This window comes from Candida metapsilosis, assembly GCF_017655625.1.
Source record: "Candida metapsilosis strain BP57 chromosome Unknown scaffold4, whole genome shotgun sequence".
Lineage (NCBI taxonomy): Eukaryota > Fungi > Ascomycota > Pichiomycetes > Serinales > Debaryomycetaceae > Lodderomyces > Lodderomyces metapsilosis.
Window position 1 is genome coordinate 110,879 of NW_027138162.1, and position 25,324 is coordinate 136,202.

General features: G+C 39.5%; 11 protein-coding genes across 11 annotated transcripts; 1 reads left to right on the forward strand and 10 right to left on the reverse strand. All coding sequences in view use genetic code 12, as the record gives it.

Moving 5' to 3' along the window:
* Nucleotides 1–12: 12 nt before the first annotated feature.
* On the reverse strand, nucleotides 13–4,344 carry SSK2 (mitogen-activated protein kinase kinase kinase; the record flags this gene model as incomplete). The annotated part of the gene is made up of 1 exon (XM_067692403.1): nucleotides 13–4,344. One exon carries the CDS (start codon nucleotides 4,342–4,344, stop codon nucleotides 13–15), a length of 4,332 nt encoding a protein of 1,443 aa, XP_067547836.1.
* A 232-nt stretch (nucleotides 4,345–4,576) lies between these two features.
* Nucleotides 4,577–4,798, forward strand: I9W82_003439 (ubiquitin-like protein; the record flags this gene model as incomplete). Its single annotated transcript, XM_067692404.1, has 1 exon — nucleotides 4,577–4,798. The coding sequence occupies one exon, from the start codon at nucleotides 4,577–4,579 to the stop codon at nucleotides 4,796–4,798; it is 222 nt and encodes a 73-aa protein (XP_067547837.1).
* A 121-nt stretch (nucleotides 4,799–4,919) lies between these two features.
* Nucleotides 4,920–6,065, reverse strand: PPG1 (putative serine/threonine-protein kinase; the record flags this gene model as incomplete). Its single annotated transcript, XM_067692406.1, has 1 exon — nucleotides 4,920–6,065. The coding sequence occupies one exon, from the start codon at nucleotides 6,063–6,065 to the stop codon at nucleotides 4,920–4,922; it is 1,146 nt and encodes a 381-aa protein (XP_067547838.1).
* Nucleotides 6,066–6,515: 450 nt separating this feature from the next.
* Nucleotides 6,516–7,886, reverse strand: ARG8 (acetylornithine transaminase; the record flags this gene model as incomplete). The annotated part of the gene is made up of 1 exon (XM_067692407.1): nucleotides 6,516–7,886. One exon carries the CDS (start codon nucleotides 7,884–7,886, stop codon nucleotides 6,516–6,518), a length of 1,371 nt encoding a protein of 456 aa, XP_067547839.1.
* A 201-nt stretch (nucleotides 7,887–8,087) lies between these two features.
* On the reverse strand, nucleotides 8,088–9,995 carry I9W82_003442 (Zn(2+) transporter; the record flags this gene model as incomplete). Its single annotated transcript, XM_067692408.1, has 1 exon — nucleotides 8,088–9,995. The coding sequence occupies one exon, from the start codon at nucleotides 9,993–9,995 to the stop codon at nucleotides 8,088–8,090; it is 1,908 nt and encodes a 635-aa protein (XP_067547840.1).
* A 153-nt stretch (nucleotides 9,996–10,148) lies between these two features.
* SRB8 (Srb8p) lies at nucleotides 10,149–14,846 on the reverse strand (the record flags this gene model as incomplete). The annotated part of the gene is made up of 1 exon (XM_067692409.1): nucleotides 10,149–14,846. The coding sequence occupies one exon, from the start codon at nucleotides 14,844–14,846 to the stop codon at nucleotides 10,149–10,151; it is 4,698 nt and encodes a 1,565-aa protein (XP_067547841.1).
* A 310-nt stretch (nucleotides 14,847–15,156) lies between these two features.
* On the reverse strand, nucleotides 15,157–18,972 carry MYO5 (myosin 5; the record flags this gene model as incomplete). The annotated part of the gene is made up of 1 exon (XM_067692410.1): nucleotides 15,157–18,972. The coding sequence occupies one exon, from the start codon at nucleotides 18,970–18,972 to the stop codon at nucleotides 15,157–15,159; it is 3,816 nt and encodes a 1,271-aa protein (XP_067547842.1).
* A 201-nt stretch (nucleotides 18,973–19,173) lies between these two features.
* Nucleotides 19,174–20,715, reverse strand: I9W82_003445 (uncharacterized protein; the record flags this gene model as incomplete). Its single annotated transcript, XM_067692411.1, has 1 exon — nucleotides 19,174–20,715. One exon carries the CDS (start codon nucleotides 20,713–20,715, stop codon nucleotides 19,174–19,176), a length of 1,542 nt encoding a protein of 513 aa, XP_067547843.1.
* Nucleotides 20,716–20,777: 62 nt separating this feature from the next.
* Nucleotides 20,778–21,962, reverse strand: I9W82_003446 (uncharacterized protein; the record flags this gene model as incomplete). Its single annotated transcript, XM_067692412.1, has 1 exon — nucleotides 20,778–21,962. The coding sequence occupies one exon, from the start codon at nucleotides 21,960–21,962 to the stop codon at nucleotides 20,778–20,780; it is 1,185 nt and encodes a 394-aa protein (XP_067547844.1).
* Nucleotides 21,963–22,095: 133 nt separating this feature from the next.
* Nucleotides 22,096–23,748, reverse strand: I9W82_003447 (uncharacterized protein; the record flags this gene model as incomplete). The annotated part of the gene is made up of 1 exon (XM_067692413.1): nucleotides 22,096–23,748. The coding sequence occupies one exon, from the start codon at nucleotides 23,746–23,748 to the stop codon at nucleotides 22,096–22,098; it is 1,653 nt and encodes a 550-aa protein (XP_067547845.1).
* Nucleotides 23,749–23,990: 242 nt separating this feature from the next.
* Nucleotides 23,991–25,166, reverse strand: PDB1 (pyruvate dehydrogenase (acetyl-transferring) subunit E1 beta; the record flags this gene model as incomplete). The annotated part of the gene is made up of 1 exon (XM_067692414.1): nucleotides 23,991–25,166. One exon carries the CDS (start codon nucleotides 25,164–25,166, stop codon nucleotides 23,991–23,993), a length of 1,176 nt encoding a protein of 391 aa, XP_067547846.1.
* Nucleotides 25,167–25,324: the final 158 nt, after the last annotated feature.

Sequence of the window (25,324 nt, forward strand, 5' to 3'; positions counted from 1 at the left end):
TACTCTTAAAGTTTAGCCACTGGAGGTTCCATTCTCTGATGAAGGTGTGCTGTATTCTGACCCACTGCCACCAAAGGCAATCTGCCTAATTGAAACCATCCACGGATCGTTCAATAATTCAGCAGCGCTGGGCCTCTTTGCAGGATCATGAACAAGACATCGCGAAATAAATCTTCTACCTTCTTCACTTAGTTGATCTGGTGATGGTAATGGTGGCTTGTGACCAGCGGCAATATGATACATGATGGCCCATTCATTGTCTAGGTTTGCCCATGGCCTGCGACCTGTTGCCATTTCCAAGACACAACATCCTAGCGACCAAATATCAACAACACCACTACGATCAGTAGAGGATCCAGTGATGACCTCAGGCGACATGTACATCGGAGTACCCGTCATGGAATTCAAACTTTGGTTATCAGCTCCTGTCACAGGACGCATTGATTTCGTTGAAACTCGAGTCCGTCCACTATTAGCTATAACCTTTGCAGCACCAAAGTCGACAAATTTAATGACTCCATTATGATCAAGCAATACATTCTCCGGCTTGATATCTCTATGCACAACTCCCGACTGATGTAGGTAAGCTACACCCTCCAACATTTGTAGTGTATAGACTTGGATCACCATTTCATCCTCAATACGGCCATGTGTCAAAAGGCCCGCAAGGGATCCACCTTCACAAAATTCCATAAAAATGTAGACCTTGTCACGATGAACTTCAACACCAAAATATTGTACAACATTTGGATGGTTCAACATTTCCAAAACTGTCATTTCCTCTTTGATCTGTGGCACAAGACTCTTGATTGATTGACTGTCATGGAATCGAATCTCCTTTACTGCCATAACACCTCCAGTGTCTAGATTGACTGCGGCAAATACTTGACCAAAAGTACCACCTCCAATGTATTTCCCCTTTTGCCATCTTATCGATACACTTGAGAATGATGAAGCCAATAATGTGACAAATTGATACTCCAGATCACTCTTGTCAATCACCTTACCCACTGACTGGTACTCAGCCAGAAGCTCAGATCTGTACTGTTCAATCTCATCAATTTGTTGCATAACCTCCTCATGGTACATTTCAAATGCATATTCGTCATTTTGGGAATTTGCAATATTCTGTCTTTGAGAAGTCCACTTCAACAACTTATTTTTCTCAGCTTCACTAGATCTAGCACCCATAATATCAAAATGGGAAATAAGCAAAGACATACATCTTGCCACCTTTATTTTCAAAGTACTAAACTGCTCTTCATTTAAGAAAAGTATGTTAAAACCACGAGTCATATCCATTGCAAACTCCAATGCCAAGACACACCATCTAAATGTTTTTCGATCAGTTGGAATGCAATCATCACAAATGAAGCTAACCCAATCAATGGCCAACTGCATCAATTTCATAATCACTGCTGACTTTCGAGATGAGTCAAGATTCCGAGCCGCATTCTTTCCATAATCACGAGCGAAAACAAAGTAATTGTTAATCACAGTTTGATAATCGCCAGTCGCATTCAACTGCCTAAACTTCATCTGCACTGTTTTCACTGAATCCAACACACACAAGCTCATTCTAAAAAAAGCTTTATTTGTCTTTGTCAACTCATAATGTACTTTGGCCAAAGAACATCGTTGTTCAACTGGTTTTATAGCTCCACCAACGACCAATACATCATTAACAAGGTCCAAAAACTTGTCTCGAACAACATGGAGTTCAAAGTAAGGAACTCTGGCAATAAGTGCCAATTGACCATTTTTCAACTCAGTTGTGGGTACAGAGTCAACATTGACATTGAAGACCGCTCCTTCCCATACAATGGGTTTCATTGGACAAAGGGATAAAATATAGCCAAATTTCAGAGTATCCTCAATATTTTCCAAAGTGACGTTCCATGAACTTTGAAGCAAATTCAGTAGCTCAGTAAAGTTTGATTTCTTTGTACTTGGATCCAATCCAACATAAGACCCATTGATTATCTTTAAAATCTCCTGTTCATTTCCTGATAGTTCGGGGCTAGCAAAGAAATAGGTTCCTTGAGACTCTATGGTATTTGTGTAGACAAGAAAGTGATCGGTTGCTCTCAACACATCAAGTAAAGCTTTGGTGTTGTTTTGGTGCGGCTGATCAGGTAGCTCAAACACCAATGAGTTTGTAAATGATCTCGATATATCCCCTGTAAATCTGGCTAATTTACGACGTATTTGGCCAAAGTTCCCCAAAGTTGAACTATACCAACGAATAAGGTCTTGCGTGGATTCTGTGTGTGGAGGAGACCTAATGGAGTGGTTAAAGTACGCCAAAAGACGATGGTTCAAACGCAGTGTCAACAACGCAATCTCCTCGGCCACGACAGCACCACCTCCATCTATATAATTCCCTAGCGATTGCAAGAAATTCCACACTTCTTCCAATTCTTCTGGCTCCTTGAATGTTCTAAAACTATTCTGTGACCTCGAACTATCTAACAATTTTTTGTTGAACAATACTAAAAAGTATCGTATGCATCTGAGAATCACTCCATCAAAATCAGAAACTTCACCGTCAAACAATTCGCTCAAAAGCCATATTTTTTGAGGATCGGGCTCTTTATACTGCTGTACACCCAGCTTCACCTCCAAGGCTATTGTAATATAAGATTGAAAGTCATCTAGCATTTGGTCAATCATCATCAAGGTGGGATTTTGAAGTTTCATGGCATATCCCAATCTTACATTGATAATTTCTTTGATCAATTTCATAGGTATAATACAAATTTGAATTAAATCGTGAAGGTAGTCAGGTAGCTTCATTATTTCAAACATGTTACCCAATCGGATATACGTATCCTTGGATTTAATCATCCACGGCGACAATGGTCTGAATATACGTTTCTTGAATATTGTATGCACATCTTTTTCCTTCATCAATCGTTCCGCAAGCGACTTGTTATCTTCGTCAAAAATCTCTTTCACAATTTTGCTATTCGATAAAGAAGAGCTTCTGCTTGGTACTTCCACTGGTGATTTGGTAATATCTAACTCATCATTACCTATCCATACCCTCAAAGATTGTGTCTCTCTTTTAATAGCATCGGTAATAGATAGCCAAGCGGTCAATGCATCAACTCGGTTCTGGAACTCTTCGCTACGACATGCAGGCTTGTCATTACGCATCTCCTCCAAAGTTCTCCAAAGGCTACAAGCCTCGTCATATCTATCCAAAATCGTCTTGACTTGCTCTCGAATTGGATTCCCCGTCGAGTCATCGTAATTAACCTCAAATTGCATAATATCCTCAATCAATTGTTCAACCAAAGTTCTTCTGTACGCCACAATCTTTCGCTGGTCATCCTCAGTCCTATTAAAAATCTTGGCTCTAATGCCGAACCAGATGTTCTCTTTGAATGTTGAATGTACATAGCTCTCTAGTGGATTGTCCGGATTATGGGTGTTTATGATCTTTGTCTTTTCGGATCGAACCACATCTCCTGTTAATACTGATGTCAACATAGACTGCCAGTCCAACCTTTCAACAACTGCTGGATCATCTGTCGTATCGGTTTTGAGATTTGATATTTTCTTAAGATTAAGACTGGAGTTTTTCATCAAGGAAAGAGCCATGCTGTAATCAATTTGATATTTGTCATCATCGATGGTTGCTAATAATGTCGCATTATCGCCGCCGTTATTAGACGCCGAATCATACCCCTCGTCATCTTCTTCATCATCTAGCGAATCCTTGCTTTCCTCATCGGCACCAGTTATTCCCTTCGTGTAATAGTCATCGGCAAATTGGTTTTTGAGTTTTCGCAAATACGTCTTTTCTTGTGCCAAGTATTGTGAAGTGTTTGGTTGCAGTTGCGTTTTAGTCAATGAGCTTGACCTCGTTCTGACCACGGAGTTACTAGGTGATCTACTAACTGCAGCTGGACTATGCGCACTTATGGCATGTGATTTCTTGGAGTTGGTTGGCGAAGTAGTAGTACTAGGGAAATGCACCTTGTTGGCAGCCAGTGGTCTTGACCCTGCATTATTGTAACCAGAGCTAAGTGACCTCTTCACATGCAGGTCTTTTGTTGTAATGGGCACACTTCCGTTCACTGTTTGCGAACGCATCAAGGAGGGTGGCCTTCTCACTGGTGGTGTGGATGAGGATGAAGGATTATCACTGACAGACCCTCTACCTTTGGAGCTTGATGGTGTTGATGCAGCATTCTCAGGTGCAAGTGCAAAATCTGTATAGTGTCTCAGTTGGGTAGCATGTAGCTGGTGTTGCTGCTCTCCTTGTTGTCCGTGGTCCTCTTGCGGGAGATTATGATGCTCCTCACTTGTGAGATTTGTTACTTGATTGTCCGACATAGTGAGCCATGCAAAATTAAGTGAATCAGTGTGAATTGAGGTCAAAATATATACACCAGCAAAGACTTGAAAGGTTTTCTATAGCTTGTTGATTGAAATAAGACCCCCGAGAAATGCTGTTTTACAATTTTTCTCTTGTTCATTTTTTTTTTCTTCTCTTTCTCTGTCAAATAGAGAGGATCAATATATATAGACTACAGTCTCTCCACTTGGAAGATAGATCGTATCCAAAATGATCGAAATACAAGCGAATGATAGGCTCGGCAAAAAGATCAAAGTCAAATGTTTACCAACTGATACAATTGGAGATTTGAAAAAAGTTCTTGGAGCACAAATCGGAACTCCATATGAAAAGATTGTTTTGAGAAAAGGACATCAGATATACAAGGATCACATTTCGTTGGATGATTATGAGGTACATGATGGGTTCAACTTTGAGTTATATTACGGATAAACAAGGAAAAGAAAGAAGAATGGCTAAAAAGGGTTTCTTTAATAGTACATTTCTATAATACAAATCTATCATTAAATATGGTGGCGAGTTGAATGCTTCAAAGCTATCTTTGATTCTGTCGTTACAAAAAATAATCCACGTGTTGACGTTTTGGCCGTTCTTGAAAATAAGCAGCAAAGAAATCGGTATCGGTATTATCAAGAATTGAAAAATTGACTCCATTAACTCCTTTTCCGTTCAATGTATCTTCATCATTTTCAGTAGACGCTTCAAACACATTGAAAAACTGGCCTGGTAAGACACCCTGCTTGGCTTGAATTGTAGATTTGAGCGATGCATGTTTTATCGAATTTGTGCTGGTTTCATCGCTATCCTTACCCTCTACTGTTTTGCTCGCATAATTTGTGTGTATAATTTCCAATACACTTGCTTTGTTACCACACCTGTAGCAGTAGTTTGGTGCTGACCATACTGTTAGACACTTTCCTTTCCAGTAACTCGTGTACCCCTCGTTACACAATTGATGGGCTCTAATCATTTGCGACAACCGGTTATCATTACAAAATTTATCCATTATATCACTTCCAAAGAGGTAACCTGCACCCCTGGGACTTAATTTAAAGTCATTGATTTCAACATCTGGGTCTGACCATACTAGATCAGCCATTATACCATCATGTGGTATTTCTCTAAATCGATCTACTGCCCTAATTTGGTCCAATTGTTGACAGCTAGGAGAAAGACCACCATGACATGCAAATACTGTACCATCAATGGTTGCCCCTAAAGGTAGATAGTCAAACAAGTCTGTTATATATGACCAAACATCAGCTGACCCATTATACTTGTTCAACACTTCAGTGTAGAACCCATAGTTTGTGGTTATTGTTCTAGATTCGTGATTCCCTCTTATTAGGCTGACTCGGTTGGGATATCGAAGCTTCAACACTATTAGTAAAGATATGGTTTCCACAGAATAGTAACCACGATCGACATAGTCTCCCAAGAAAAGGTAATTTGTGTTTGGAGGCGATCCTCCAATTTTAAAAATTTCCAACATATCATGATACTGACCATGTATATCTCCTACTACGGAGATGGGGGACTGTAGTGACAAAATATTAGGTGCAGCCAATAGCTGTGTTTTAAGCATGTGGCATAGTTGTTGAATGGTCTCCGAAGGTAAGATCTTTGGTGGTTTGTAGTCCAATAGTTGTTCTAGACAAAAGTCTAGATCAGAAATGGGTACTTTAAAAGGGATCGTCATGTAGCATTCAGGATATATCAAACTGTGCTTTGGTTTGGTTTGGTTTGGTTTGGTTTGGTTTGATTTGTTTGATTGTATTTCTTTTTTTTACCCACTCCCACTTCACCAAAGGATGAAAAAAAGGGTTTTGTAATTGGTGTTTGAAAAGATGTGATTATGTACGTGCCGGAAGATTCTTTATGGGATGGACGTTTGTATCGATTGCTTGGTGTTATGTACAGTGTCTTGAGACTTAACCCTGCAGGTCGAAGTGAAAAAGATAAGCTATAAACAAACGCAAATAGAAAGGCATTCAACAAAATGTATGTCGGGAATTTTTCACACCAAATAGAAGTTAAAGTTATTATGTAAGCTAATTAGTACACAAATTCAAATAGATAACATAACCCACATGGGGGCGGCCAATCAAACCAGATCTTAATAGAGCTTCAACAACCTCACTCATTTATTTTACTGTTCTATACAATGCTCTAAAATGGCAAGTCCCTCATCTATAGCCTGGTCTGGTATGTTGAGTGCAGGTACGAACCTGATGGTATTCATTCCAGCTGTTATTATCAATAACCCATTCTCTCTGCACTTTTCTACAATTTTATTTATATCAACATTCTCAGCAAATTGCAACCCCAACAACAAACCCTTACCCTTAACTTTTAGTATTTTATCTGGATGAGCCTTAGCAATCTCATTCAACTTGGTAACAAACTTTTCAGACTTTTCATTTATATTATGCAAAAACGGTTCCTTTGTGATTTCATCCACCACAAACGATCCAATTCTAGCTCCGAGTGGATTGCCACCGTATGTAGTCCCATGATCGCCTACCGAGAGAGCACTTTCAACTTTTTCAGTAATCATGGTAGCTCCAATGGGAAATCCATTACCCAAGGCTTTAGCCATAGTAACAATGTCAGGGTGAGCTTCTTGAGACAAATGTGAATGGGCCCACAACTTACCTGAACGTCCTAATCCACATTGTATCTCATCGTATATCAACAAAGCGTCGTGCTTATTGCATAATGCCCTCAATTTGACCAAGAAAGCTTCGTCTATGAGATTGACACCTCCTTCACCTTGTATGGGTTCGATTATAACACCACAGGTCTTCTCTGAAGAAATCAACTTCTCAACACTTTCAATGTTGTTTGGCTCGGCAGCTTGCACTCCACCGATTAAAGGAGCAAAAGGTGCCTGGTATTTAGGATTGGGGGTCACTGATAAAGCACCCATTGATCTACCATGGAAGGAATTGGCAAAGGTAATAAACTCAACTTTAGGATCCCCACCTTTCAGCTTCCCATATTTTCTAGCAAATTTCAATGCGGCTTCATTGGCTTCGGTTCCTGAATTGCACAAGAAGACTCTGGAAGCATCGTGCATACCATTGTGTTCTTTAGTTTTGTGGATCAATTTACTTGCCAACTCACCTGCTGGTAAATTGTAGTACAAGTTAGAACAATGAATTAGCTTCTCAGACTGATCTTTCAATATCTCCGTAACTCCTTCATTAGAATGGCCCAAGCAAGTCACTGCAATACCAGCAGTGAAATCGATATACTTGCGATTCTCCAAGTCGTAAATATATGAACCTTTACCATGAGTTAAAACGAGATTTGGACGAGCATACGTGGTTACCGTATACGGCTTAACTACCTTGTCGATAAACTGTCCTGTATGCGTTTCTTCACTTGCATCAGAAACTTCTTGAAATACTTTTGGTTTCTTGGCTGCCCCAGACGTTGTTGAGTAATTATATGCAACAACCGGCAATCCCTTTAGACGAAGGTTGTATCCTGTGAATCTAGCTAGGTTCCTCAACATATTAGAATACTCTATAGTGAACTGTTTCTGCCCAGTGAAGTGTTTTAACTAAGCAAGAAGAAGAAGAAGAAGAAGAAGAAAAAAAGGTGATTGGGATTGATTGGAAAGAATTTATAAATTTTTCATCTTTACATCGCGCTTAGTGAGTCAGAGACGATTACCGCATTTGTAAAATTATTGTACTTTTGTACTACTCTATCTTTAAAACCTATTTATATCAATCGTAATCTCCAATGTATGCTCCCTCTTACTATCATCCAACAGCTTTATTTCTTTACGAATGACTCTGTTTACTTCAAACCTCATCCGGGCTTCTTCATCCGAGTCGGCTCCTTTCATATTGATTGACATGCCTATGACGTATAATTGGTAATTAAATTTGGTAATGAATAACTTATCAATCAGAAACCCATCTCTAAAGCAGTCCAATGATATAATTTCCTGCTTGATTTTAGATTTTAAAACGTTATACTCATACTTTGAGTATGGAAATGAGCAAAGAAGTATTCCACCAAGTGATTTGACTAAATTGCAACCATTGTAAAACAACAAACATGCCACCAAGATAGTAGCGCATTTATCCATGTCGTAAGCCAAGTCCTTGACAAATGTTTTTGGAATCAAAGGAAGAGCGATAAGGAACGAGGTATATGTTATTGTGATCATATGAGTAGGATAGTTTTTCCAAACGTCCAAAATCTTCTTAACCCTCAGTCTAAAGGAATTCTCGCTTCCCCAAGGGGCAGCAAGTGCTGGAGTGCTGGTTTTTGCAGGCGCATTTTCAGGATTTGCCAACATTTCATTGATTCTGTCATATGCCAAGATGAAGTTAGACGAAATCAATGATACCACTAGCGTGAGTATCAATATTACTTCATAGGGTAGTAGACTTGCAGCTGCATTCCCGTGACCCCCATGTACATGATGCGACATGTGTTCATGATCCAGATGCTCATCATGCGATATCAACGACAATATAAATTCCTCGAGAAAATGACTAAATAAGTCGAAGCTGAGCATCAAAAGTGAAGCACTTAACGCAAACCCCACTAGTACCTCAATACGCTCCAACCCAAAAGGGTAAGCTATTGATGAATTATTCCAAACTTCAAAATTTGCCATTATATCAACGAGAACAATAAATAAGGATCCCAACGAGTCATAAAACACCAAATGAGCCAACGTGCCGAGCGAACTAAATCCATACTTGAATCCAACCACAAATATGACAATGGATAATGAGAAATGGCCCAATGCCCATAAAAGCCTAGATTTTTGCAGCTTTCTCACGGACGATAATGCTTCCTTGTAGTTTGGCACGGGATACAGATCAGGTATAGCTTTCAACTGCTGTTCATTCGCACTCAATGGAGGTGGCTCTTGAAACAAGTTCATAGACACTGACGAGTGTTTGTACTTGTGACCTTTTCTATGTGCTGGTTTCACCTGTAAAGATTGGTTAGATCCATTATTGTGTAACATAATCTCTTGAGGCTGAAAGTTGAATGGATTCAGCTTTTTGGGGGATGATGACCTTCTTACTGGTGATTTCGATCTGTAGTGCTTATTTGTCCTAACTGGAGACGTGGATCTGGTGGGCGAGGGCGGACGGATATTCAGGGTATAGTTGGATTGATATTGCAAGTCCTGATCTAAAAATCCCAGACTGTTATTTGAATTTGCACCAAACGCAAATGATTCTCTGGTCCTTGGTGGACTGTCATATGGGAGTGAAACTTCATCTTCAGAAATATAGTTGCCTGAGTCCAATAAAAATGCTGATAGAGGTCTTGATCTAGGTTGTTGGCTCGAGTATGATAATCTTGGAGACCTGCTAAGCGATGAATTAGAGTACCTTCTCGGTGATGGAGTCATTTGGGAATTACCAAATGCATAGCCAGGTTGTTTCGGACTGTCTGTCAATGATTCCATTGAGAAGTTTGCACTTGCCAAAAAACTTAAATCCTTTTTATCCAGTTCATCACTTGTTGCTCTGGTCAGATCGTTTTTGGGCGACTCAATGATCACAGGTATTTCCTGAGGCTTCACGGTATCTTCTGCATCTGAAGATAGACTTGACACTTCATCAAGGTCCTGCTCACGACTCATTATATTGGCAATATATTGAATGAATGAACTCCAGTGTTGGTTGGGCTATTTTACACGCGTCAACGTGGAAAAAAAAAAAAAACTGAAATTTCCAATTCTTACACAAAAGATATATGACTACACAAGTTATTTCATTAGGTTTCCTATTTGTGGCTATGGCGGATTCTCCTCTGACGTGTACGCATTGAACAACAGCAAATTAATGCATGCATCATTTACAGAGTGACTAGTATCCTCCAACAATTCATAGCTTCTTATTCTGAACGGGCGTATTCTTACTCTCAGATGATCGTCCTCTTGATCTTCATTCTTCTCGTTGCTCAAGATGTTGCCCACAAAGGCGGGTAAATTCAACGAATCGGACTTGGGGATCTCTAGTCTAAAATTGCAATCATTAATGTGGTTAAAATCTCCGCCATGAGCCAATTCTTCTTTGTCGAGCATTATTGCACATCTGACTAGGTGGTCATTAAGAATGTGCTTGAATGGGTTCTCTACATCAAGATCCGGAATGGCAAATAAACTCTGAACTTGAGCAGTAGTTGAAAGCAGCTCGACTAGCGTTGATTCCTTTTGTCTAACCTCGTCCACATTATGATGCTCATCCAATCCGGGCAAACTATTCTCAGCCAAGGCCGTGACTTCATCATTGACTGACGTCTTTAGCAATAACAAAAGGTCACGGAAAAGGACTCTCAACTTCTGACTCTGGTCTCTCATGAACTTGGATTCCATTATGCGAATCAACTTGCCCACAAAATTGTGCACCAAATCATCGTTTAAATTCTCGGCAATAAAGGAACAAAGCGATGGCTTGTGTATCACAAGAACCTTTAAAATAACTGATAAAAGTGATTGTAGGCTATTGTGACAATCCTCAGGTAGATCTTCATAAACAATGTTTTCCAATTTGATGAACAATTCTGTAAACCTAGAAACAAAAGAACGGGGAGTTGCAACTGTATCAATAGCGGTGGTTAGAAATACATCAATGAAACCATGAACAGCATTGGTTATATCAACGTCATTTACTTTTAGTATCACAGATCCCTTGTTGAACAAGTGAGATAAAATTGTATCTTCAATAATCTCCAACATTATCAATTTATGTTCCCAAGGAACTAAGTAAAATAGATTTCCAAAGACAAAGCACTGAGAAGGTCCCGATAGTTTTGATTTCTCCGCAAAGGTTACAAGAAATTCCTCCCATATCTTTTTCGTAGCCAACTTGTCTTTGATATTCAAATTTAAAGACAAAATACAAAGAAGCACTTGATACAATGCCAAATTAAACTCGTTGATTTCTTGTATACCATCCTCTAGATCAGAAAGTGACTTTATGTGTGTATTTTCCGACCTTTGCAAACAAAGGTTTAACAAAGACAAGCAATCATCCTGGCTCATTTTAAGAAAAACCTCGTTAAAAATATACTGACCTTGAGTAAGTAGACTTTGGCTTAAAAACCTCTTCAAACCTTGTTTATGGTCCAGAAAAAAGGCATTGCTTTGCAAATCACTCTCTGAAAGGCACATCAAAACCAAGTTTGTATATTGCTGTTTATTCTTGACCTTGAAGAAATAAAGACTGGTTTTGTATAGTTCACGCTGGGAAGGGGGTAAGTCTGAATAGTCACAAGGATTCGACACAAATAAAAGGTGCAACAATACATCAAAGTGTGACTTGTTTGAAAGATCCATAAGTGAAAATATGTCCCTAAGCGATGATATGCCGTATATAACCAATTTCTGAATCATGACTACTTTAGTCCTTAGCTCACTCTCTGAATGTAAAATGTCATTCAAAGCTGACTTTGTAAGCTCTTCAACTTTCTCAGATGCAACTTCAAGGGTAAGATACTTCCAAAGTTTTACAAATGTCGTCTCTGATGGTTGAGACATCGTGTTCATCTTCAGAAACCAATTAATCAAATGAGAATCAAGACTGGTGCTTCCCAGGATCACCTTCAACTCCTTCAATTCCGAAGCACTCAAAGGGGGTGCTTTGGTCGTCCTTAATTGATCCAAATCGTTTCTAAAGTCATCCGAGCTATATGTATCTGACATTCTAGGTGTGTGGTCTAGCCTTAAATCGACAGACTGGATTTGCATAGGCGTTTCAAAACTATCCTTCCTCTCTGGTTGAGCACCATGATAAGGGATTTCGGATCCATCATTCCATTTTCTCTTTCTACTTGGTGGCGCATCCTTCTCCGTAACAGAATCAATGAAGTCCCATACTTGTTGGAAATTGTAAACGGAAAATTCGCGTTGACTCAAGTCCCTATAGCTCTGCATCATGGAACGGAAAAGTGTAGCAACCGTGGCTCCATTTGACGAGTCAAAGACTTGCTTGAGGAGTTTAAAGTGCCTCATTATCAACCTTGAAATGAGGTAAAGCCCATCCAGATATAGAATCACCATTCTGCTATCATTTCTAAGAATGCATTGAACAACAACTTTAAAAAAGACCGGAAGATTATCGGAAATGGCATAGAACCTGTACAAGTTTGCCAAAGTGTCTTGAGTAAAAATAACAAGCTTTGGCGAAGACGAAAGATTTGCTTTAAACTCATCTGTCAACCAGTTAACGAGCAAGAACTTTAATCCAATCTTGAAAGAGCTCCACTCGTCCTCAAACTGAGACGTGATGTCAATGCTCTTGTTGCTAAAAACTCTGTCTAAGATCATTGATTGAAGTTGCGCTCTCATCAGAGCAAAAGCTCCTTTAAAATCAAAACCAGTATTTGTCCACTTTCGAAGAATGTTATCGCATTGCTTGTTATTCAACACTGGCAAATTCATTAAGCATTGAAGATGGTTCTGCGTCACAATGTTTGTGACGTCATATGTTTCATTTGGACTCAGGTAGAACACCCCTGATGCAATAAGCTTTCTAATATACGAAGCGATCGTAATCACCTTCAATTGATATAGCTCATTGACCATAATGTATAGCTTTCTACTATCAACTAAACTTTCATCTGATTCTAAAATTGTGAAAATAGAATCCAAAATCTCATTTTCAAGTTCCACTTTGGTTGTCCTTTCCGCTTGCACAAATAATGATTTCTTCAAGAAATTGCACATAAGCAATATGTTTTCATTTTGATTTTCACTGTATCGCCAGGGTGAAACCGACCAAAAGAGCATCGTTTTTAAATTCCGCTTCCAATCCTCATTACTCTGGTGACCCGCTTGTGGTTGCAATTGCTGAGCAAGTACTGCGTTGAATCGAAGATGATCTAAATCGGCCAAAAGTCTAGATGTGTTGCTTACTCTCCCTTTATATTTTCTATTGCTCATTGATATTTGCACATCCCCATTTGAAATTTTGATGCCCTGTTTTGGGTTCTCAGAACTAGACAATTTCACAATGGTTTCGGTTCTGCCCAAATTAATGGCCAAGCTCTCATTTCTATAGTTGGTTAATTCAAGCTGGTCGGCCAACACTTTCAGCTCATTGGGAGGCATATTGTAAATCTCTAGTGCCATGATCGTCGATAATGACTCACTAGTCAAGGCCCAGTTTTCGGGAAGCACAAAAGCGTTCGTGTCACGTTTAAAAAGGTAAACTACCATATCCAGCAACGACTTTATCAAGTTTTCCCTTAAATGCTCAGGCAAAAACCACTTCGGAAATTGAGACAATTTGCTTATGTAGAAGTGATTGAGCAACAAACCTTCACTCAACTCCTTTGCTAAATAGTCAATTGCAACTATATCGTTCCAAAAGGTTTTGATCCAAACTAACGACGCGAATCGTTGTCCGTAGTCGATATCAAATGCCAACTCACCTTCTACGGAAACATCACTTTCATCTTCATTATCAATCTGTAGGGATCGTATTAGTTCACCAGCTCTAGTTGAATCTTGTGGAAACCCATCCCTTAGTGGCTTTAAAAGAAGCGAAAGAAAATAAGGTTTATCCAATAAAGTTTCGACGTATAAAGACAGGACGAATTGTAAAAGATAATTCATTCGAGTCATGTGGTGATCCTTCATTGTAATATCGGTAATCAGCATAGCCGCATGCACCACTTTGAACATATATGCAGCAACTTGCTGAGTCCAATCCTGCAACCAGTGCAATTCGAATTTCTCTGGCAGCGTGGACTCAGGCGAAATCTTGGATTGATACTTCCGCCTCAACGCTAGAAGCTCACTGAATAACACACATTTCGTAAACCACAATGCTCTATTCAATGGAGTAGATCTTGAACAAAGTGATTCAATGAGAACTTTTCCTCTGATACCATGTGGAATTTTTTCCCCAATCGTCTTTAGTGGCACATTTGGATTACTTAAGTCATTGAGCCAGCTGTCTCTCTTTGATGCTGTGAGTGTAACTTTTTGCGGAATTTTGAAATGGCCAGCATTAAAACGAATCTTGTTTATATTCTCATTTCTGGATTTGTAGGCGTTGGTGAGGTACCGAGACAATTCGTTGACGACATTTAGACAATTTTCGTTTGACTGGAACAAAGCAGCCAGAACCATATTTCTACCCGAGTAGTACTCATTGCCAACATGAGGGGCTTCGAAGTAACCTTTACTCAAATAAGTGTGCTCGTCAAAATCTCGATGATCCGGTATGTGTTTCTCCTGCGTGTGATCCTTCCATGGAACGAAATCTGGGTACGTGAGATCGGAGGTCTCCTTCACTCCATCAGTATTGCTTTTGGAGTTGGTAACATCAATTGTGGATGATTCTTGTAATGAGTATATAGGTAGGCTTGGCCTATCCATCAGATATTTCAAAGCCAACAACTCATCCTTGGTGGATGATTTGGTGAGCAGTGATTTCTTATGCGACGATAGTAGTTTATTCCTGCTTTTTACTTTGCTGGACATTGTTTATGGCGGTGGTGTGCTTTGATGGTTTTTAAGGAGCCAGTCTCAGATCTACTCAGATAATTTGTTCCATTTCTCCAACAGCTCCCATGCAGGATTTTGCCTCATACAGACCACGTAAATTCAGTACACGACAAGCCAACAGCTGTCATGAGTGAATTTTGAGCCGCTTACTACTAAGGCTTTGTCTACGAGTTTACTACACAGAAGTCATCTTACTGATCTATTCCTAGAATCCTCTCCACCTCAAGTTCAAGTTCTATCATTTTCCTATATTACAAAATTGAAAGCAAGTATACACAGTACAAACTCACCAATCATCGTCATCCTCCTCCTCTACATCACTATCGTCTCTGGTTGCGCCTTGACGCTTTTTCAACGCATCAGCAAGTGAACCTGCCAAGGTTGTCTCCTCAGTCTTTTTTGCCTTCAATGCATCAGCTAATCCATTTCCTAAACTTCCGCTCAGTGCAGTAGTGGCTTGTGTGGTGTTTGTATTGGAACTGGCCGTACTAACTGGGTTTGAAGGGGCAGAAGTGTTCGAATTCGAGTACACGTTATTTGCGTTCGGTGAACACTCTTGCAAATAATCTATTGGTGACCAACCTTCTTGTGACTCGTCCATGGTCTTGACCAAACCCCATTTTCCATTCACTTGGGTTACGTAATATATAGTATCCTTGGTCAATGCAACGGATCCTGGCACAGAACCATCATAATCAAACATTGCCTTGTAAGTAGGGTACTTGGGTTTTGATAATGCAGGTGGTGGTGGAGGTGGTGGAGCAGCCGCCTTCTTTGGCGGTGGGGATGCCGCTTTCTTTGCGGGTGGTGGAGGAGCAACTTTCTTTGCTGGACGAGCAGGTGGCTTCTTAGGGGATGTTACTTGTGCAGGTTGATGATGGGGTTTTCCAAGAGCGGCTTGCGCAGCTGCAACTTGCAAGGAAGGACCATCATGGGATGGAGTCCTGGCATGAGTAGCAGCTGGGGGTGTTGCATGTACTGGACGCGATGCTGGTTGTTGTGGACTAGAAGCTTGATAATGGGCTGATTCTGGTTGGGAAGGTCTAGTAGCTGCTGGTCTTGGCTGGTAACTAGAAGTTCCATTGCTCACACCTCTGTTGTAATACTTGCTGTAGTCCACTTTTCCTGAAACTCCTCTTGGACGTTTAGGATTTTTGCTATTTGCTGGGAGACCTTGAGTAACGGTAATGGTTCCGGATTTGTAAACATCGCTATTTGGAGGGATTTGTGGTCCAGACCCAATCACTGACTTGACAGTGTGATTTTTCCCTGGTTTCTTTTGGTACTGTATAGTTGGTCCAATAATGATGGATAACCCTGGATTCAACTTTTTCAAGTGTGTGATCAATTCTGTTTTGAGATCCAAGTTTATAAAGATATCAGGGACCGTAGTTGTAGGTGTATGTAAACAAACAGCTACCCAGTTATCCTGGTTAGTTGACAACCCAACATTCTTAATGGAATTAACAGGAATTACAAATTCCTTTTGTAATTGCATCCTTTTATTAACCGGTACTGCCTGCACGACATACAAATTTGTCTTGCTTAATATGAAATAGCGAGGCAACCTCTTGGAAGACCTACCAAACTTAGATAGCAAAATGTCACCTTGTCCGGAAAACACAACATGGTCGTTGATTCCCGCTTGATTAACCACATACCTTCCATACCCACTTTTATCATTACAGTTCATGTAATCACCCATAAAAGCACGCAACCCAAGCATAGAGAATCTCCGTCTTTCCTTTCGTCCCTGTAGCAAGCTATTACCATAGTCTCTCAATTGCTCAAACTGATTTCCATGAGTTTTCATTTTCCATGCCCTTTGAATAGTCTTTGCCGCATCTTCCTTACGTTTAACATACCTTCTCCAAGCTCTTTGGATTCTGGCCGCCATGTTGTGCCAGTACTTATCTCTCATATCTTCCAAAGCAAACAACGTCTCGGGAGTTTTGATAAACACCTTTGTTGTACCCAATTGATATTCAGTCGAAGGGATATGGCATGATCGTAAGATTTCCTTCACTGCAGTAAGGTCATCACCTTGCCAAATATAATCACCTGCATAACCTGTGGCTGGGGACAACAAATAAAATCTTTGAACAAATCTTTGAAAAGTTGAACGATATGCGAAACCGGCTCTTCTAATACGCACATTCTCTTTAAGACCCAAGTACTTAATTTGATGCAACACTTGTTGGTTGTCGTAATCACGTGGTTTCTTGGATTGGTTAGGTTTAATAGTTCTAATATATGAAGGTGTGCATTGCGATAATGTGTCAACCAAGGCATTTGCACTAGTTTTGATCTTGTCTGAAGCTGTCGGTGGTCTCTTCTTTGTATCAATCAAAGCATTCAACAATTCCGGTGGAAATAAAGTTTGATTAACAAATGGATTGGAGGATGTACCCAATAACTCCAAAAGATCGCGCAAAATTCCATCCTTGTTTTTATCAGTCATCCCGGCCACATCATACGTCACGTCACCAGCATAATGTTTAATAATAAATTTACCACGTCTATCTTCGAAGTGACGATTATTTGCACCAACCATGCTCAATCTCTGAGCAAATACTTGATCAGCTGCATCGGAATCAGCGTGAGCAGTCTTGATCGAATCATTCAAAGCTGCAAACAAACCAGGCTGTGGTCTTGTAGCCTCAATCAAGTCACAAACAACCTTGTTATTAAAATAATCAATAGGAGTCCATTTGATTTGCTCTTGGACATATTCATCTTGTTCAGCTTTCAATGTCAACTGGATAAAAATTTGTTGCAATTTCTCATTCACATAGTTGATACAAACTTGCTCAAATGAATTGTGTTCAAAAATTTCAAACCCATAAATGTCTAGAATACCCACAGATTTGTTTGATTGGTGTTGCTTTCCACCTAATGATAAATTGACTCTTTCAACAATCCAATCAAAGAGGTTGTTGTAAATACCTTTTGCCAATGCATCACGCACTGCGGTTGCTTGCACAATGTTTAATGGAACATGGTACGTTGAACCTCTTTTCATACCATGTGAAGTTTCTATAGTTCTTTCTATAATTGCCTTCTTTAATATCTCCGGGTTGACATCTAAAAGATATGCAACAAAGTTGGTTACACTGTCATCACGTATAGCAGCATTTCCACTTTCATCTTCTACAAAGGAAATATTACCAATCCATAATATCAGTGCCAACATTCTGAATATATTATCTTGTTCATCTTGGGTCAATCCAATCACATTCATTGCGTTCAAAGTATCTTTAAAATCCTTTCCATCGTCAATTCCATCAACGGAGATACACTTGGCTGCTGAAGTATACACATACGTTTCAGGACCCAGAATTCCAAATTGTTGTTGATACTGAGGAGGACAATGTTTGGTGAATTGATAAAAGATGTGAAAATTTCTTTCATTGGTTATTTGAGAAACAACTCTTTGTTTTTCCAAAAGGTAATTGGTAATATGAGCAGCCACTGGTTGGTAACTTCCTTCACTAAATTTAATCTCAAGATATTTCCCATGTCTACTAGAATTGTTATTTCTCAAAGTTTTAGCACATCCAAATGATTCCAAAAGTGGATTTGTAGCCAATACCATATCTTTAATTTTGCTAATCTCGGCATTGCCAGTATCAACCGATACATTGGCAATGTATTGCATAATCTGCTTAGCTGCCTCGGTTTTACCAGCTCCTGATTCACCAGATATAATCACACACTGGTTCTCTCCATATGATTTCAAGTGATAGTACATAGACTCAGCAATGGCAAATACATGTGGTGGAACCTCCAATCTATTTCTTCCCTTGTACTTGTTCAATGTCTCCATGGTGTATATTCCCAAGTCACGGAAAGGGTTGACGGAAATTAACACATGGCCAATATAAGTGTATATCGTATCATTCATAAATCTCTTGTGAAGGTTATCGTTAATTGCTTCATCGGTAATCTTGGACAAAAGCGTCAAATCAGACACCCCAACTTCTTTCTTCTTGGTGATGTCAAATTCAGCCTTCTTGATTCCTCCTCCACTCAGTCCATTTACTTTTGCTGGTGCTTGTTGTTGTTTAGCCTTGGAACGGCCTCCCCTTTTAACAATAGCCATGATTGTGTCTCGAGAGATAGATGTATTGTTGCTATTGTAGATAAAAAAAAAAAAAAAAGAAAAGTTTCCAAAAACTGATCAAAATGAGGTTTCCGAACTTTGTTGATTAAATGACGAAGGCTTATTAATTTTCTCACTCTCAGTTTTTTTATCCGCCGAGAATTATACAAACCGATCATATACCTATAAGAACTATGTAATCTAATGTGACCATAATCTGACCATCTTATCCTTACCACCTGATGCAACACGCTTTCCATCTAAACTCCAATCTACGGCATATACTTCATCTGCATGTCCAGGAAGATCAACACTCAATTTTTTGGTTCTGATATCCCAAACCTTCAACGTTGTGTCTTTGGAACAACTGACTAATAATCGGTTATCCGCTGACCAGGCAGTTTGATATACTGGAGCAACATGGCCTCGTAACGTGGTGACGAAAGTTCCTCTAATACCATCCCACAACTTGATCGAATTGTCAAAGGAACTCGAAACAACATATCTTCCATCGGGTGAGAAGTTAACATGATTAACTAGTTTCTGATGTCCAGTCATTCTGCAAACTGGCTTGGACGACTTAAGGGGTTCCCAAAAGAACATTGTGAAATCATCACTAGCAGTGACTAATCTCTCGCTAATTACACCATTTAATTTGGCAACCTTTTCATACTGCTCTTTTGCTTTTTTACGCAACTCTTCTGGTGTATATTTCGATGACTTTGTTGATGTATGATCAAATCCTCCTCGTCTTAAAACGTAATCGGTTGACAATGATAAGTGGTTGACCCAATGAGCATGACTCTTTAAAGTCTGTATGCATTTGCCACCAGCGGTAATATCCCACGCTTTGATGGTCTTATCATGAGATGCACTGTAAACAATATTTGACCCCGACCATTTGACACAGGAGACAGAGTTTGTGTGCCCACTCATTGTAAGTTCACATGTGCGTGAAGTAGTATTCCATATTTTAACTGATCCATCTTTTGAACTCGAAGCTAATCTAGGTTGAGCATCAGCTGCAACGAGATGCAAAGGCTCCCAACTCAATGAACTGACCCATTTGGAATGTCCTGTCAATGGCTTCCCAATAGGCTTGCCTGTAGTTGCCTCCCATAACCTTATCGTATTGTCCATGGATCCAGTAGCTATCATCGATCCATCCGGTGAATATGCAACACAGAGCACCCAATTTGTGTGTCCCATAAGAGTATACATTGGAGTTGAGGTATTGCAATCCCATATCCGTGCTGTTGAGTCTCCTGCTCCAGTGCACATACGCCCAGAATCATTAGGTGCAAAAGTACAGCACAAGATAGTTGATCCATGACCTGCAATTGCAGCACTTGACCTAGTCACAGGCTTGACCTTGAAGACAGCCCTGGGGGTATAAACCAAAGTGAGGAAATCCTCAGTGGTTTTTATTCCAGGCTTCAATACTGATTCATATAAATTATTTCTGATATCAACTAGTTGGTTTCCCTCCTCTTCATGAAGCAAGGAAAATGTATACGGTACTGGATCATCGCTTTCACCTTGAAGATTATTGAGTAACTCTTCCAACTGCTTTTCTGTAATGCCTCCAGGAACTCGAATGGAACCACCAGTTGATTCTCCCGTATCGGACGCTTGAAACTTTATCAACACATTAGGCAAGTCTTCGGGAACAAGGTTCACCTCCCTCGTCTGCTGGGCCTCCCTTTTCTGCTTTTTCGATGGTGGTGGTATTACTGTAGCCATATTGGACGAGACTGTGTTAAGTAGTAGGAATCGATTTTTCCAATTTTTCTGCGATGAGGAAATTAACCAGATGCGATATCATTTTTGGAGCTGGTAGCGCTGACTAACAGAATTGCAATCTCTTCCTCAGACTCTTCAATAATCTCACTAGCGATAGCTTCCGTATCATTCGAGCTGCTAGTGTTGCCTAAATCATTACTTGTAACATGAATAATCGACGCATCAACATTTGGTGACGACGGAATAGCATGACGACTTTCCACAATGGTTTCCGATAAATCCCTAACTTTATATTCACCAGTGAATTCAGTTTCGTCATCGTAATAAAACTCATCATCAATATCAAAATAAATAGGACTAAAACTTTCTGATTTAGCTTCAACTTTAACCACATTAATCAATTTTAACATTGCTTGATTTATTGTAATTTGACGTGTATTGTCAATAGGATAATTTCTGAAAAAATGTGGTGTTTTATGATACCAGTCAAGGTAAAACAAGAGCTTTGTCGTGCATGATTTGTGTGTCACACTTGGTGATAGTACAACTCTTCCCTTTTCACTGTATGATAGTTGTGATACATCAATATTATTGGCTGTTTTGTATGGTCGATATTTTGTCTCTAGATACCCTAGTAGGAAAATCAGAGAGTCAGTGCCGATGGTATTCAAGTTTCGGAATAACAAGTTTATATGAGATTCAAATTTCGAAATGGGACTGATTTTAAGGAGGTCTGAAGAATCTGGTACTTTAATGAATGGATCCTTTGTTCCATTGCGCTTATTGCTGATCAAGGTGGAGTTGTTCTCAACATAGTTCTTAAGAATGATCTCTTCATAAGACATAGAAATCTCAAGCTTGTATAGTTCTAATAGGCTATGGAATTCGTTAATCACAATTACCGAATCCTTGACAAAGTTTGATTTTGTTGATATGACAGAGTACAATTTGGCAAACGTGTCACACACATAATGAGTAATGTTCGACTTGAACCGTGGTTTAAATTGTGGATGGGACTTGATCAAGTGGATGGGGAACTTATTCAATGTATCAATGAGAACAACTGGCTTATCTTGGATTAAGTTGGATATGATCAATGAGGCAACCACAATATACATTCCCTGGCAACTGGGTGCGGATTGTAAGTCAAAGATGTTGGTCTCCACAAAGGAAGATTTGAATAAAATCTCATCTAAGGTTGGGATCGATGTTGTTAGATGGTTTTGGCGTGACTGCGGTCCCTGCATTTCTGTATGTACGTGTTGTCTGTTTTGGTTGTATGTGGATTCACGCGTTTTGCTTAGTGTTGCAAAAACCAACACTTACGGTCATAATAGCCAATGGTCAATATTTATTCTAGAGTCTACCCTATATACAAACCTAATCCTTCTTTACTCTCCATGCACTGTTTGGTAGACTTTGCAAATATGTAGCCTTCTTTTTAACCCATATCAATATGAGAATCCCCAATGTTATACACAATGCATTTGTATAAAGATACCCATCACGAATCATTACAAGTTCTCCCTTGGCATGTTTGCATTGCTCTCTTTCCTCTTCTGATTTGATCATTATAAAGCTCTTTGCATCGAGGTTACATTTCGCCACTGTGAGCTTATCAATAAGGAAATAAATAAAAATTCGTGGCCAAGTACCACCATAGTTGGATAATGTATTGAGGGTAGTCATATAAGTTCCACCAATAGCTGGATCGGCAATCTTTGTATGGAATGCACAAAGGGAAACAAATTGAATAGTAGACATAAACGATCCAAGCAAATGTTGCAATATAATCATCAAAAAGTATGTCTTTGAAACTTGACCATTCAGTGGGAAAAAATAAACAATCAATTGTGCTAACGATGCAGCAACTAGTCTTCCAATGAATCCCCAAAGCCACGGCCTTAAAGGAGCTTTACCAGTTGACCATCTTCCAGCATAGTAACCAAATATCATCTCAAACGGGAAATCAATAAGCACAGTTATTGACAAGTCTTCCTTTGAAAGCCCCTTTTCCAATAACTTCAAATTTGTACCCGCTTCATTTGCTTGAAATCCCAACTTTGCCACTAACAAAACGACAACAAAAGTCTGTACATTTGGTAGTTTAAGCACCTCATACATTGATTCAAACACTTGACGCAATTGAATCCATTTATTGGTATTGTGGACTCCCTTTTCCCTTGCTATTCTATCCCGATTAATATCAACCAAATGGGGTGGATCTTCAGGAACTAGCGCCACTAAACCAGTGATTATCAAATACATCCATCCCCAAAATGTCAAATACTGACCCAATGTGAATAACCCTTGACTTTGAGGCACTTTTCTTAAATACCTATTGGCAAAATCAGGTGAGCTCAAAGCTAAGAAGATGGTGAAACTGGAAAAATATCCACAATTGATACCAACAGTTTGTGCAGTTGATGCATAAGATAAACTTTCCGGCGATAAACAAGTGAGTGCCCATCCATCAACGGCAATATCTTGAGTAGCGCAACACAAAACTAAAATGAAAAAGTAGAATGTAATTGAATTTAAATGTTGTTTTGGTGATTCAACCAATGCATCGATAATATATCCCAAATACATTAATATAAACGCCGACAATGTTTGAATTGGAACAATCCAAGATTTCCTTCTTCCGAATTTCCTCGAATACATCGAATCAACAAATGGAGACCACAATAATTTCAAAGAATATGGATATGCAGCTAATGAGAATATCCCCACTTCTGAATATGTCAATTTACTCTTTAAAATAAACGGTATAGATCCAAATGCCAATCCTACAGGTACACCTTGTAACAAGTACAACAATACTAATATTGCAAATGCTTTCCTATCGCGCGGAGCTAGTGACAGTGATTGATGTAGTGGTTTCTTTGGCGTAGATAGAGGCTTCAATTTGATGTCCTGATTGGATACAGGTAGTAATCCATCATTCTCTTCTTCAAACGCAGCATGGCGATAATTGAGGGTATTCTCAAGAGAGTCGTCAATTTCCAACGGGTAACTCAGTTTCGTAGCCATGGTGATACCAGTATCATAAAACGAGTGGCTGTGAATGCAGAATAAAGTGAAACGTTAACTGTAACGGTTTTGAAGAAGAAAAAAAAAAAAGGGACAGGAAATTTCGAGGCGTGCCTCAGCCTGTTTACTAAATTATTTTTAGAAAAAGCCATGCTTTACTTACACATAGGACCATACACTCCTCTTACTTATGATTGTACTTCTCTTTTGCTTCATAATATACACATCTTCATACAGTTTTTTTACAAAGCCAAGACTTTTCTTGAAGCTCTCAAAATAGTTTCAGTATCTGGGAAAGCGAAATCTTCCAATTCTTTAGCATATGGAGTTGGAACTTCACAACCAGTGACTCTTTCAACTGGAGCATCCAAGTAATCAAAACCTTCACTTTCCATAATTTGAGCACAAATTTCAGATCCAACACCAAAGCCAGGGAACCCATTTTCAACAGTGACCAAATGGTTAGTCTTTTTCAATGATTCAATAATCGTTGGAACATCCAATGGTTTGATTGATCTCAAGTTGATGACTTCAGCATTGACACCGTAATCTTGTTTCAATTTCTCAGCGGCCTCCACGGCAAACTTAACAGCTCTGGAGTGACCAACAAGAGTGATATCAGTACCTTCTCTTTCAATCTTGGCTTTACCAATTGGCAAAACAAAGTCGGATGAGAGAACTTCTTCACTGACTGGGAACGATTCACCATATGCAATTTCATTTTCCAAAAACACCACTGGGTTTGGATCTCTAATGGAAGCTTTAATTAAACCTTTGTAATCCTCAGCAGAATATGGTGACAAAACTTTTAAACCGGGAATGGAACCGTACCAAGCAGCATAATCTTGTGAATGTTGAGCGGCAACACCAGCAGCAGCACCATTTGGACCTCTAAATGTAATATTACAAGGTTGAATACCACCGCTCATATAGTAAGTCTTGGCAGCTGAGTTGATGATTTGATCAATGGCTTGCATGGCAAAGTTGAATGTCATAAATTCCAAAACTGGTTTCAATCCATGGAAAGCTGCACCTACAGCCAACCCAGTAAAACCCATTTCGGTAATTGGAGTATCAATGACTCTTCTCTCACCAAATCTGTCTAATAAACCTTTACTTACTTTATAAGCACCATTATATTGACCAACTTCTTCACCCATTAAAAACACATCATCATCACGGTCCAATTCTTCAGCCAAACCAGAGTTCAAAGCGTCTCTTACGGTCATTTCTTGTTGACCGGACTTGGAGTTGTTGAAACGAGCAGATGAAGCGAGTACATTTGAGGAATTGTTGTTGCTGAATTGCATTCTCATTGCTTGCGCTTGGCCCAATTTGTGAATTGGTGATTTGTTGTACTTGACTGCTTGTGCAGCTAATTGGGCAGTCTTTGCCACCGATGATGTTATTGGAGCCATTATCTAGGGATGCTAATGTGTGTGCTGAGGAATAGGTATACTCTTTTTGACAGGCTATCGATGGATGAAAACTTGAATTGGTGAAGTTCGGAATGTTTTTTTGGGACTTTTTTTTCTGTTGAGAGAGAGAGAAACCAGACCGGAGTATGAATGAATGT